The 14,599-nt window shown below is 44.8% G+C and overlaps 1 protein-coding gene and 1 long non-coding RNA gene across 4 annotated transcripts; one reads left to right on the top strand and one right to left on the bottom strand.

Moving 5' to 3' along the window:
• Positions 1-1,136: 1,136 nt before the first annotated feature.
• On the bottom strand, positions 1,137-10,266 carry LOC114440279 (uncharacterized). Of its 3 annotated transcripts, none has more exons than XR_003671119.1 (4): positions 10,119-10,266; positions 8,007-8,159; positions 3,031-3,141; positions 1,137-1,498 (listed from the first exon to the last, which is right to left on the bottom strand). It is a non-coding gene; the product is annotated as an uncharacterized LOC114440279 (long non-coding RNA). The 3 variants fall into 3 exon arrangements; XR_003671120.1 differs by having other exon boundaries at positions 10,115-10,131; XR_003671118.1 differs by lacking the exon at positions 10,119-10,266 and having other exon boundaries at positions 8,007-8,212.
• Positions 10,267-10,828: 562 nt separating this feature from the next.
• prl (prolactin) lies at positions 10,829-14,395 on the top strand. The gene is made up of 6 exons (XM_028412622.1): positions 10,829-10,867; positions 12,072-12,235; positions 12,562-12,674; positions 12,775-12,882; positions 13,449-13,631; positions 13,720-14,395. Exons 2-6 carry the CDS (start codon positions 12,193-12,195, stop codon positions 13,909-13,911), a joined length of 639 nt encoding a protein of 212 aa, XP_028268423.1. The 5' UTR covers positions 10,829-10,867; positions 12,072-12,192; the 3' UTR covers positions 13,912-14,395.
• The last annotated feature ends 204 nt before the right edge of the window (positions 14,396-14,599 follow it).

Genomic DNA, 14,599 nt, shown 5'->3' with positions numbered 1-14,599 from the left:
ACATTTTACAGTGAACAATGAGGCTGCAGATGCTTCGTTCAACCACCAGGTGGTGCTGATGTGTCACTGTGAGGTTCTTCTGCCATTTTTTGCACTTTGCCCTTTATTTTTATTTTAATGTTTTTTATTTTTTTAGATTTTTTTAGATTTATATTTTATTTTATTTTTACAAAATATATATTTTATTTTTAGATTTTTTTTATTTTTATAAAATATATATTTTATTTGTATATATATTTTTTTATTTTTATAAAATATATATTTTATTTTATTTTTTTTAATGATTTTTTTGTTTTTTTATTTTTATTTTAGGCTCTTCTCTGCAGTGTCAGACAGAAATACTGTGTTTGTTCTTTCGTGTGTTGACAGCTGACAGAACACACACTGTACGCTGGTGACATCTTTACTGTGAACTTTAACAATCAGAAAGGAGTGACGTTAGGTGAGAGTTGTGGCTTTGGCTCCCTCTTCTGTTCACTGTTGGCTATTGCAAAAAAAAAAGAAAAAAAAGAAAAAACTGAAGTCACTTTTTAGATAAACATAAAGTTTTCATAATGCATCACTTATTTAAAAACAGTTTTAATCCAACTGAGCAACTGAACATGCCCATCACAGATACACCTTACTTTATACATGTAGTATGACGTTGTTACCGTTGATTTTTGATCCCAAACATGCAGACACTGGTGTTAGATCTTCACCTCTGACAGCTGCAGAAGCTCTGGGTGAGAGCAGAGGACAGACTAATCTGGAAATGTGTGGGTGTGGTGCCGAAAAGAGTCCGAATTTACCCCCCGGGGCTGGATTAGGACGGCCAAACGGACAGCTGACAGTATTGATGTCTGTTTGTGAGTGTGTGAGTGTGTGTGGCGTCAGACTGGCCTCCATCTTCATCGCTCAGCACATGACCGCTTGGCTGGATTTACTCCACGTAGCTCAAGACATGTCAGCAAGTTATCCATCTGACCTCTGAGTGTGTTTAGCTCGCTAGCAGGCTAACTCCTGATTTCCTGGCTTTAAAATGCATTAGCTTGTGCTAACAACAACTAGCCAAAGATGGCAGAACAACAGAGAACGTTAGTGAGAAAACACCAGAAATCACAAACTGTTCTTATACCAATTATTTGATACTTTTATTTCCATTTATAAGTATTCATCATCAAGTCGACAAATTACATCACAGCCCATCAGCTCTCTGGAATTGTCGATGTTCTGTATTTCAGCCGTGGAGGGAGAAAGGGGGGAATGGCGGTAAGACTAAGGGACACCAGATAAGCCTAAGACAGGAAGGGGGGAGGAGGAGGAGGACAGGAAGGGAGGAGGAACCTGTGCTTACTGCAGCCAGATCCCAAACTCAGCCCGAATCAACACAGAGTTTGTCACGCTATTATTATTATTGTCATCATCATCATCATCATCATCATTGTTGTCATCATTCAGTCCAGTGCTGTTGTGCAGAAGGGAATGCTGGGAACTTGGAGGACTCAGTGCAGTGGACCTGGAGAAAAACAGGTGAGAGAGGAGAGAACACACGATCATTATGGGAACATCACCTGCATCTTGTTGGGACATAAAAATCCTCTGGATCCTTTCGTTCATCTTCCCCGGTTCTTTGATTAAGAAGAAGTGGACAATATCTGGTCTCAAAATTACAATTTATTCTAACAGTAAAGAAGCAAATTCTGAGTCACACAGACAGAGATCTCTGTGGTTGCCTGGCCTCACAGCCAGGGAACAATATGCCATTCTTGTAAACACCTTTTATCCTATCTTGAGATCCCATAAAATCATGTCGTTCCCTAACTCTGCACCAATGGGGTCAGCTCAGCTGATATTTAGTTTACCTTACTTGGTAATGGTTAAACCTGAGAGTCAGGAGAAAACAGAAAGGAAATAGCAGGGGGTCCTTTTGTCATTCGTAAACCTAAGTTGAAGATAAGTTCTCCAGGAGAATGATCACTGTACCATACGAGCGACTTTATGACGCCCCATAAAAGCTTACACCTCTTCCCCCATGTAGGTTCACTTTAAGTCCTAACATCTCATAGGCTGTGGGTCAGATCTGGAGGAGACCAGGAAGACAAACTCACAGGAAGGGTGGGTCGTAAAATGGGGTCATGGAGATGAACACATCCTTTCAATCAAGATCTGGATTTACAACCTTAGCTTGATATCAACCAGAGCTGTCTCCAAAGAGCAGACAACAGCTAACAGAGGAAATGAATTAGAAAAGTCTATGAGAAGAAGGAAATTACACACTTCTCAATACATTCAGTGTACCTGTCTTCCTTTGACCTTCTGTAAAACTTACTTAACACATAAGTACTTATAAAACACATTACAGTAATATGCATACAGTAATGAAAACTTCATGTTAGGGACACACTTCTAGATATGTGGACTCACACCACATAACAACATCATGCAAAATAAAATCTTTCACCTAACAATCTGGCCTGACACAGGCAGGAGGTCACAACCGATGCTTTTCCACTGCAGGAACTGTCGTGGCGTCAGAATCCTCTGCAGACAGTGAAAGTTTCTTAAGGGGACATTAAGTGATTTTCAGGTGTTACATATGCTGGCTTTCACCTGCTCGTCCTTTTTCTATCAGATCACCATCCACCTCTACCACAGCCAGCCCAGCCCAACGCCCCCTTCAGGCCACGCAGGCGGTGTTTTTGACCCATTAAGTGAATACTTAAAACGCTTTAAGTCTTTGTTTCTGGGTCGAGTTCTGACAACATCCAATTTTTTAGGGCCTTATGGAGGGACCCACCCTGCAGTAGGTACCATTGTCCCTCATTAAAATAGCCCTAAAACACGTTCCTGCCCCTACTAAACCAGCCTATTAGTTCCTGCAGTGGAGAAACATCCCTTGGTCCTGGTTTAAAACCACGGTCTTTGCTATTCCTACATGTTTTATTGGTTATTTGGTGGTTACCAGCACAGAGAACAGCAAGAACCAAGCAGAAAGTGTTCCTGCCGCTGCTTCAGTCTCACACTGTATGTTGTGGCTGACGTCCTTACATTGGAGGCTGCAGGGCGACTCCTCATGACGTCCCCTCAGCTGCACTCTTCACACAAGCGGCGAAGGCCTCCATCAGATCTTTGCAGCCCTCGGCTCCCTTCTCTGCCACGCTGAAAGGAACCATTAATGACAAATTAGAAAACTCTTCACTTAGATTAATCAGCAGATTTTAATAAAGAAGAGATAAGAAACAACAGTATGAGAGAAGCCTGGAGATGATTTCAGGCTCCCGTTCAGTCGCAAACACAGCAGCCGACAATGACACAAAGCATTAGGGTGATGGAGCGAGAGGGGAGGACGGGAGGGAGGGAGGGAAAAGCCATGAGGATGAACCCATCTGTTTGATAGGACAGCAGAGAGGGCGGGAGAGAGAGAGGGTGCGTGCAGAGACGTCCACTGTCCATCTTCTCCTCCAGTCCCTCCCCAGTTTAATCCCTCCATCCTGGTCCTAAACCCATGAAGTAAAACCTGTGTGTAGATGCACTCATTTAATAAAAGTGATGCAGTCGATTCAGCCAACACAAGGCGGAGCACAGAGCGGGCCGACGAATGAACGGTGCCTTGATTATAAATGCTGCTAATTGGATGGATCCACTCTGTGGAGGTTTATCACTGCTCAACATCAACAAGACAGATATAGAGTAGAACCCTTCAGTAAAGGAACACGCGTAGTGTTTTTCTACTTATTCAACATATTTAAATTAATAGATACACATGCAGATAAATGCACCAAATGACAAGTCATGACCTCATCAGACCCACAACCAAAAGTTCAACCACTTCAACCTGGATCAAGCAGTGATAGGAGGCAGCTAAAGACGTCTAGAAACACAAAGAGAATTCCTTATGTATGCATTTTCTCCTAGGTCTGTTAGCTTAGCGTAGACATTTAGCCTGGCTCTTCCCATGAATAGAACAGATCCTGTTGCCTTCATGCTAAGCTAAGCTAACCAGCTAAGATCAGGACAAATGACGTCACGACGAACGGCTTCAGTGTCCATGTTAATGCACCGGTTGCATCACAGAAGGACGTCTCTGCTGTGTTCTTTATGATGTAACACACAGCTGGCTGCAGCAGATTATCACTGAAGAGGGATGGAGCACAGAGAGTGTGTGTGTGTGTGTGTGTGTGTGTGGACAGAGTCGATGAGTGCTTCTGTTTGACGCACTGCACCGATGACCCAACATCAGCGCTGGAGTGGGTCTAACACCCCCCCCCCCCTCCTCCACCCCACCCTGAGGATGTGTTGCTGGATAATCCTGCTGCAGCAGCATCCATCAAACACACACACACAGTTTGTCTTGATGTGAATCCCACGATAAGAACAGAGGAACCTTGTTTTACAAAATAAAAGGCTGATCCTGTTTCACCCCCCCCCCCACACACACACACACACACTAGCATTACATCATTTTTCCCGACAGTATTATCAGTGATATGTATACATGCATCCATATTTAATGAATGTGGCGATTACATCATGGCAGAGCGACCACATGCACAGAGGTGAGCAAGGAGCCGATGACATCATCGTCACCGCTGAACCACTGCAGCCATCATGTATTATTATTATTATTATTATTATACTGAAACACACCACAAACACTCTGACGGAGGTCATGTTACAGGGTCACGGGGAACAGAGTGGTTGTCATGGCAACCCGCTTGTACCAAGTACCAGTTGCAACCTGTGATGTCAGCCGGGGTCATTTTGTGTGTGTGTGTGTGTGTGTGTGTGTGACGTTGTCCGGCTTGTCTCGGACACAATCAGGAAGTGGATATTCTAAATTATTCAGGCTGAGCTCGCTGCAGTCAGTCCTGCTGGGACAGACATGTATAATAGATCACTGAGCAGGTGCAGCACTGACAGATAAAGATCATGTGATTAAGGACGAGCAGGCCGGGTCATTGTCTGCGGCAGATAAGAAAAAAAGAATCTGTGCTGAGCTTCAGGGCAGTGATTCCCCACATGAATCATATCTGAAGACGTCTTACAACAACACTACAGGTACAGTTCAAAGATCAGAGAACAGCTGGAGCCTCTGATGTGTTACTATTCATCTGACAGTTATACTTATTTTTCTAAACATTTGGATCAATATTCAAATATTGTCCGTTGGGAATTTATTGTAGTTTATTGATTTTCAGGCTCTAATCTGCATCAGTGATGACACAGATTATAATCCTTCTGAACTGTTGCCTCTGGTCAGGGAAATTAAAACATGTATGTGTCATGTCTGGTGACTTTTTTTGGAAACTGATTGACTGATTTGAATATAACGGTAATATCAGAGGTACAAACAGGGGCAAAGAGCTACTGGACCACGAGTATAATCTATCTGGATACATCTGCGCACATATAAACACTTGTAAACGATATGAAGCAACCTGCTGCTGAGGATTAGTCTCAGACACCAGAATATACACGAAGACTAAGTGTAGCCCTGAGACTGGACTGAGTACTGGTGAGGGCTGAGGGGGGAAGGAGGTCTGACACAACACCAGCGCCGCACTCAGATTACAGACATCTGCAGAGTCACCAAATTCCATCATGGTTTCCACCGGTGAGAATGTACATGCATGTCTGCAGATACACCAGCAGCAGGCAATCAGTAACAGAGATAGTGTGTGTGTGTGTGTGTGAAGAAGGAAGGGTTAACTCCCCTCCCTGAAGTTTCAAAGTACACATGTTTAACCACCCTATAGGAGCATATAGTGGCTGTGCAAACAAGGTTATTTTAAGTGCTAAAACCTAATTTTGCATGGCCTTTAAATGGTTAATTTATGTCTAAAATATAGATTTGTTAAGAAAATTGTGCAATAAAGAGACTTGTTGGAGCTTCTTACTCGCTTCCAGCTCTGAGTAACTCTGCTGACCTTGACAAGGTCATAACTAGGACAGACATTTAAAAGCCAGAACAAGATTAACCATTTAAATAAAATCCTGAATGTCCTGAATCCTCAATCTGAATTCAACAAAGAGCAAGTGTGTCTGCAGAGATGCTAATAATCCCGAAACGAAGGCCCTAAATCCAACATGGCCGCCTCCATGTGTCTCCAGCTGAGTGTGAATGTGAGGTCTTAGCTTATTTGGATAGCGTGGATGAAAAGGAGCAGGCGTCAGGTGGAGCAGTAACTCGATCTATGGCTGAGAACATGTCATGGTATCCAGCACATACAGTCTCAGCCGTACACACCTCTGTCCATGACCTACAAGCCGCCGTCTATAAATACGAAGGACCTTCTGGTGTTCATTACTCAGAGTAAAGCCTTGTTGGATTTATAGTTGGCGTGATGGTAGCTGGAATAAAACTGAAGGTGCAGATGAGCCAGAGAACGAGTTCTGATGTTCGTACACCACGGAAGCGACCTCCTGCAGAGCGAGAGGTGGGAGCCCCGGAGGAGGGGGCCGAGCGTTCGAAATGTCAACAACAAAAAAAAACACCTGAACAGAAATGATTATGAAACCCAGTTTAAAAATATGCCGAGCGTGTCACCACCTTTCAGTCTCAACAGAAGATAGACCTCCTTGACCCGCTGCTGGCAGGTGTCAATGACAGTTGAATGGCAGTGAGGGCTGCCCAGAGCAGAGGTCACTGCCAGCATTTAAATTTACCCTCAGTCACATGTGACCAGGGAATGTTGGGTTGTTCATTGACTTGAAGATGTCAGCTGTTCAAATATGAGACTCTTACGCCACATGGAGACAAAGACAGATTCGCTTCCGAAATGTGTTCTGCAAAGACAGCATCGTTTCAGTAAATACGTGCACTGTAGTACCTATTCCAGGCCTGTGACTGGCGCTGTAACGCTCCCATAAACACAGGCCAAGAACAGAAAAGAAGACATTTGTTGTATGAACATTTTGTTCTGTCTGTGCAAAAGTGTAACATTAAGCAACAGGGTTCAGGTTCTGCAGACCTCAGCTGCATGTGAAGACCCCCCCTACAGTCCCTGGTGATTCCTAGCATGCCTGACGGAGCACCTTGTCACCTTAAAGCCTATTGAACAGTGCTGTAAAACACTCTTGTTGAGAGTTCCCAGTATAGACCTATGCATACACGGTGACACTTTTTGGCCTTGACTTCTCTGCACGAGCGACTATCAATGATTTATAATTGTGAACCCTAAAGATAGAATATCAAACGTCAAAGGCATCTTGAAAAGGTCTTCAATACAAAGCTGGCACCCGTGTAAAGCTGTAACACTTAATTAGCCGGTCGTCCACGCCTTCCACAACCTCAACCAGCTGCCTTATCTGAAGGCTTCACACCCTTACAGGCACCTTATCAAAGCCAGGCAGCCCGAGCCCGTCAATAAAACGTTTCTACTACAAAAACAACAATACTACAAAGTCTGAAAATCGCTTTTTAGAAAATTCATTTCGGGGTCGATGTGTTCATTCGTTGCAGTTCTTCTTTCTAATATCCCTACATTAGTGTCACTGACACAGCAAGAAGCCCACGCAGGGCATTCTGGGGAAAGGGAGGCTAGTGACGCAAGCAGATTCCCAGCTTTCATTCATGCGTATGGACAAGCATCACACATCATTAACCCACGAATCAGTCCCAACGTGAGGCACCCCCTGGTTTTCATAACCTTCGCCCCTACATCCAGCAAAAATGTCAAATTCAGTTAAATCGACGTGCAAAGCGGTTTTGGCGCGATCCACAGCAGCTGCAGAGACTCCATTTTAGCATGGCGCATTTTAGGACGTCGCCCCCGCCGTTAAGATTTGTGCATGCGCCGATGGTTTCTAGCAGTTCTTGCAGCTGTTGGGGACATTAAATGGTTCAAGTTCTCCCATGGCTCCACCTGCTCCAACATCTCAGCAGGTGTGAAAGCAACTCTTGAAGCTTCAAGAGGAACTTGGGACATCACAAGACATAGCAAAGGATCGCAAGAAGCTCCTGCGATGGTGAGGGACTTCTCTCTGTGGAAGACACTAAGACATTCTTTGCAACATGCACCTACCATTTGTCCAGGTCAGCCTTGATGCTGGCACAAGGAGCAGGGACGGGGGCCTCAGCAGGGGCGGCGGCGGCTTCGGAGTCCGACATGTCTGTGGTGGGGCTGCTGTGTGGTATTGAGGGTGCGTGACCTGTCCTGTTCCTGTCCTCCGAACGCCTATGGATCCCAGCAACAGAGACCAAGTGAGAGAGAGAGAGAGAGAGAGAGAGTAGATGAGAGTGTGTTGGTGTAAGGGGAGGGGAGCCCAGGAGGAGGAGGAGGAGGTGGGAGGAGATAAAACATGTGAGGGGGAAACACACGTGTGTGCACAACAGTCGGGGGAGGAGGGGGAGGAAGAGGGGGAGGAGGAGGAGGAGGAGGGTGAAGGGGCAGTGACCCCTTCAGGAGGAGACACTGTGAAGCAGGCCGGCTGCAGGTGTGTGTTCATTAAAGTCAGTTTTATACTTACACAACTCTCCATAGATGTTTCAACACATGCAATTCATGGTGTGTGTGTGTGTGTGTGTGTGTGGTGGGGGAGGTACAACATGATAGTAAAGGAAGAATCAACAAGATGACTCCATCAAATGCTGCCATCTAGTGGCCATCGTCAGTTACTGCAGCCATTATTTCAGCACATGGCCACCGTTCATCAAAGGTCAGGGACATAACAGGTCAAATGAGAATGAAAGCGCTCGGCTCGTATGATCAATCGTCAGTCATGTCGATATTTATGTGTGTTCATGACTTTAAGTGGAACTCGAGTGGACACATGGAGCTTTACGTCCTTAGTAAGACCAAGCTGGAGGTTTTTCCAAGGTCGTGGACGAGGCCTGCTGCTGGTCTGCTTCTGTCTTTTTTTGATTTGCCAATTAGTTTTTTTAATTACAGTGAATAAAATTAAAATGAAGCTATCGCAACCTTTTAAAGCACAAACGATTTCAAATTACACTAAAGCCCCTGAATACTCTGTTCTGCATTGTTTTTGCTTAAAACAAAGAGGGATTTTGTTTTAAATGATGATCCAAGAAAGTTTCCAATCATGTTAATGATTATCAAGAATTCCTTTTTTCCCCACTGCAAACCTCCTGAGACACTTTAAGGGGACAGGAGCCTATCATCCATCTGAGTTCTGACTGTTACATCAAAGTGTTTTCAGACGTTATGAAACAGCCTGAAGGGGTCAGGATCCTGCTGCTTCTGCTGCTGGATTATCTGTGCTCACAAAACTAATGTTTGCACATTGACTGTCTTCTCGCCCCTCCTCCATTTTGTTCGACCTTCTGACCCCTGTGTCCGCTGCACACCTGGTTAGAGATGTCGAGCTGCCGCGAGACAAAAGGAAACAAACCTTCAACCAGAACTCACACTTCCCGAAATAATCCAGGGTGCTCATTCATATTCCACACAGAAAAGTGTCTCTAAATTACATTTGCATTAAATGTCAACCAATTACTTTCCTCCATGGAAAAAGAAACGTCCTCCACCCCCCTGCTCTCACCTCCTGCTGCCGAAACAGGGCTTTCTCATGCATTCTCTGGCAGGATGACCCGACAGCACCAGGATAATGGAACATGGGTCACAGTGAACATCCAAAAGTGAGGAGAATGAAGGTTTTCATGCTTTCATTCACTTGGAAGGTGCTTTTTCCTTTTAGTAAGATAGCGTTTTGTCACACCTGAAGCTCAGAGAGAAGCGCTCTGTCCTAATCACCATGCACTGACCTTCACCCTTAAACCTTCACCACCAAATTCCAACCATATCAACCTCCAGTCCAAGTGAACATCTGTGCCAAATTTAAGGAAACTTCCTTCAAGCCTTCTGCAGATATTAGATCTGTAAATAAGTTGTATGCCTGAGGCCACTTCACCAGCACAGAAGCACACAAAGAGACGACACATGTGTCCCTGGTGCATTGAAGTTTTCTTTAAAAAGAAGTTTTTGCAAAGCTGTAAAAAGTTCCTCAGGGATCAAACACAAGAATGTGATTCCAACAGGAGCCCATTCCTCACTGCCCTGTGAGTCCTGCTCCACCAGGACAGGAAGGAACACCGTGTACTTTACGGCACAGCACCACGCAGGAACCCCACACACATGATTAAATTCATGAATTAACGTCGGTTAGGTCGTACCTACCTGCAGATGGGACGTGTTGGTCCTGGGTCGGACGGCTAAGTGTCTCAGCGTGCGGAGGAATCAGCAGAAAATGCCAAAGGGGGCTCAGACGTGCTGCAACTGCTCAGAAGTGAATGTGATCTCACTGAAAGGGGGTGTGTAGCTGTGGTGTATGGCCATGTGTGTGTGTGTGTGTGTGTGTGAACTCATTGTGTGTGTGTTGCCTGGAACATAAAGAGGGAGTGTTGTAAGGGAAGCAAAGGTGGGGGGGGGGGGGGGGGGGCTCTTGTTTGAGATTCCATAGGGGTTAAACAGAGATAAATGGGAGGGGGGAGGGGCTCTGCACATGTGAAGCATGTTCCTGCGCTGTGCTCTGCAGCACGCTGTGATATATGTCTGCTCTGTGCTATGTGGTCCTCACACTGTGTCCCTGTGCAGCTTCCTCACTCGTACACATGCAGAAACACCCCCCCCCCCCCCACGCTGACTCTGCAGGACCTTATATGTGTTCAAACACACCAGGACACGTTTTCCCACAACACACACGCATCCAAAAAAAGTGTGTGTCCACTGCTGAAGCCGATGATACAATCAGCTGTGAAAGTCAGACTGTAGGTCACGTGCACATGTACACACACACACACACACACAAAGCTGCATACAGGTCTGAGCCTGAAGGACGCAGAGGGGTTCACAGTTTACTTCAAGCTTGTTGGTGGTTTCTCAATGATGTCCTTGAAAGGAGAGTTGATGTGTAACTTAAGTTTATGGTAAACACACACACACACACACACACACACACACACACACTGGAGCTTCACCTGTATTTGGTCAAAAGTATCCAAAACACACATTTGATCACAGTCTATAGGGTCAAGTACTGAACAGTTGTTTATTATAATGATGTAACATCAATGTTTTATTGTCATTTCTGTTGCAGTTCAGTACTTTTGTTGCGTAATGTTTAAATTAGCGATCGTTGGGACCCTTACAAACACAACACAAAGCAACAAAATGCCTGCTGAGGCAGAACAGTTTTTGCTTCTACCAAAGAAAGAATGAGATCGAGAAGCTCGCTGAACCTGTCGAAACCCTTGAGGCTACACAACTGTGTGTGTCTGTGTGTGTGTGTGTGTCTGTGTGTGTGTGCGTGTGTGTGTGTGTGTCTGTGTGTGTGTGTTGAAACAGGACCCCGAGGAAAGTTCAGGGCGTTTTCAAACCTGTTCACCTGATTTTAAAAAGAAGTGGATTGTGTGGGGGCCGTACTCCTCATAGACCATGATGCTTTGCAGCCTGTCTCTGCTGCCAACAGAAGACAAACAGATGCTTTATATGAACCTATTGTTGTTGTTTTACCTTCTCTTCTCTCTGGTTTTTTGTTATTGATTATCTGGCGTTGAGGTGCAAACAAATTTCAACATGTTACAGAAACTGATTTTTTGTCAACTGACTGTTAGCTGCAGAGGACTGAACTATGGCTCCTCAGTTGTGTGGAAGAGTGGAGAATTTTTTAGTTTTTACAAAATATGGTTATTGACAATGGTTAATGTTTAGCAGATTTTTAAACAGAGACGAGTGATTTTAATCAAATATTTCATTGTTAAGCTTTCAGAAGCCTGTGATTCCTTTGACTCTTGGATTATTTTTATAATTTTTAAAAGCTTTTAGTTACAGAAGTGATTTAAAATCCTGATAATACGCGTCAAAAACCTGAAATCTAAGACAGGTTCAGGTTACAGCGGCAGGTGTGTGTGCTGAGAAGCTTAGGCGACCCGTCATCAGCGATTTAACCAACGTTTGTGTGACCTTTGGTGATTTTATTCATCCATTCAATAAGATCGGTACTTTTTCCACACACACCCTGTGAGTGCATCCTGTTGCATCCATTCAGACAACAATGTTTCTCATTACAAACTGATCCCAGCGAGTTCCAGGCAATTAGCACATGCTCTCTCTGCTGCTGCATATCCAAAGTGCTGGAGGCCAGGAACTATAAAATGGAGGCAAAATGGAGCAAGAAGAAGAAGACGAAGTGACACAAGCAAAGAGCAACGAATAAGACCAGAGAAGAAGAAGAAGAAGAAGAAGAAGAGCGATGGCTTACAGAGGAACCAATGGAAGCTCACTCTTCATCACAGGTGAGACATACTCTTCATAATGTGACGGACCACAGTACAGAGAAATGTATCTGGTCCTATACAAGAAATGTCATTTTAGCATTAATTCCTCAAAACAAGGTTCTTTTTTTGCACAACGTTTGTATAATTTTAGGCATTTATGGACCAAATTTAGAAGATATATGTCACGGGCTGCACTGGCCTGAAAATTCCAGTATATTTCAGGTTTCAAGAATTTTATATTCTTCAAGAAAAATCCATAAAAGACCAGAAAACAAGCTAATGTTTCCAAAACGAGGAGAAAGATAACCCTTCAGTCTACATCTTCTGTGCCTGTCTGTCCTCAGTGCTGTACGTGGTGGCGGCGTGCAGGGCCATCCCCATCAACGACCTGCTCGACCGAGCCTCCCAGCGCTCCGACAAGCTGCACTCCCTCAGCACGATGCTCACCCAGGAGCTGGTCAGTGACTGTTCCTGCGAGTGTTTGTGTACTTCCTGTTTAACCCCTTCCTGTTTTTGTCACTGTAATATCCTGATAATCGCCCCTCTGTCCCTCCCAGGACACTCATTTCCCACCTATAGGCAGGATGATCATGCCGCGGCCCGCCATGTGCCACACCTCCTCTCTGCAGACGCCCATTGACAAGGATCAAGCTCTTCGAGTATCCGTAAGTCTGCCAGCTGTGAGCTGTGTTCTCACAAAGCGTCTCTTTCCCACTAAAATACATTTTTACTAAAGACAGAGGAGTGAGAACGTCTCGTTTCAGAGACAAAATGAACTGAGGGCCAGTGTAAGATAAATAAGGATTCTCTTAACCCTCAGGCGTCACTTTAAATTACTACCCTTTTGTGTCATTCAGGGAAAAAGGAAGTGGACGTTTTTTTCCACGAATGACACAAAAGGGTAGTCAATGTGTTTCAACATGTGTTTCATGTTCTGGTGATGTATTTGAAAGATTTCAATTTGAATTCTAAAATGTGTCTAGAGAGAGTCTTTGTTACAAAAAATTGTGCCATATGCACCAACACAGATAAAATGGTGGCCAGGTAAAGAGGCAAAAATTACCCAAATGGACAAAAAAGTCCACATTGACACCCGAGGGTTAGGTGCAGGGTTAGGGTTAGTGTGGACCCTAAAAACACAGATACAGAAATCAGTGTTGTAGGTTCCCCTTGACAGAACCATTGAAAGCATGAAGGTGAGGAGTTAAAAACGCGACCTTGCCTCCTCCAGGAGTCAGACTTGCTGTCTTTGGCTCGCTCTTTGCTCCAAGCCTGGTCCGACCCCCTGCTCGTCCTGTCCAACTCTGCAAACACGCTGCCTCACCCGGCCCAGAGCAGCATATCCAACAAGGTCCAGCAGCTCCAGGAGCACTCCAAAACCCTTGGTGATGGCCTAGAAATACTATCTGGCAAGGTGAGGTGTTTAAAGGCAGAAATGACCACTCAGAAAGGAGCATTTAACCCTAACCCTGCCTTCCTTCCCCTGTCCTCCCTCCTGACAGATGGGTCCAGCTGCTCAGGCCATCTCCTACCTGCCCTACAGAGGTGGTACCGACCTCGGCCAAGACAAGATTACAAAACTGATCAACTTCTACTTCCTGGTGTCCTGCTTCCGCCGGGACTCTCATAAGATTGACAGCTTCCTCAAAGTGCTGCGCTGCCGGGCTGCAAAGATGCAACCCGAGATGTGCTGAAGGACCTGAACCTCCACTCTGTGACCCGATTGTTCATAAATGCTTGCACTGCCTAAAGAATATGCTAGAAAGCTACTTGCTTATAAGATGAGTAGTAGGCAATGAAAAGGTTGTAGGGGGGGGGGGGTAAGGTGGAGTCCCAACCGTGAATTAGCTTCTCTTTGAAATTTTGCCAGCAGAGTATCAGAATCCGGACTTCACTGAATATATAAACGATCATGTCTAAAACACCACCTCCAAATTTAAGTGGTTCTGGTCGGATCGTGTGATCCACACCTCCCCAGATGTTTCCAGCTGGCCTGGCGTTATGATTTCAGTAAAGACTCCTCCTTGTTTTACCCCCTCTGCTGAAGCGGTTTCCCCTCTAAGGCTAAGGATATAAATGAAGATTTAATGTGGGAGCTTTTTTTCCTGACTGCTGCTTGACTGATGACACATTTAGATTTAGAAATACTGTCTTTATAATCTGTATAGTAATAAAAATCTGTTGCACACCAAAATGAGCCTGTTTGGACATTCATTCAATGACACACTTCCAAGGAAAACATGCGATTGTTGTTTGTTCTGTGAGTGACAGCACCCTCTACAGGTTGTACATAGTATGACTTCTGTTCTATGAAGCAAAAACATCAGGTGCAGTTTCACCCCACAGCCTCTAGGGGGCTGGCGAGTTGAACGAAAGCAGGAT

The sequence above is a fragment of the Parambassis ranga genome, chromosome 8, assembly GCF_900634625.1.
Source record: "Parambassis ranga chromosome 8, fParRan2.1, whole genome shotgun sequence".
Taxonomy (NCBI): domain Eukaryota; kingdom Metazoa; phylum Chordata; class Actinopteri; family Ambassidae; genus Parambassis; species Parambassis ranga.
Note: the sequence above shows the minus strand (reverse complement) of the source record. Positions and strands in the feature narration are given on the sequence as shown.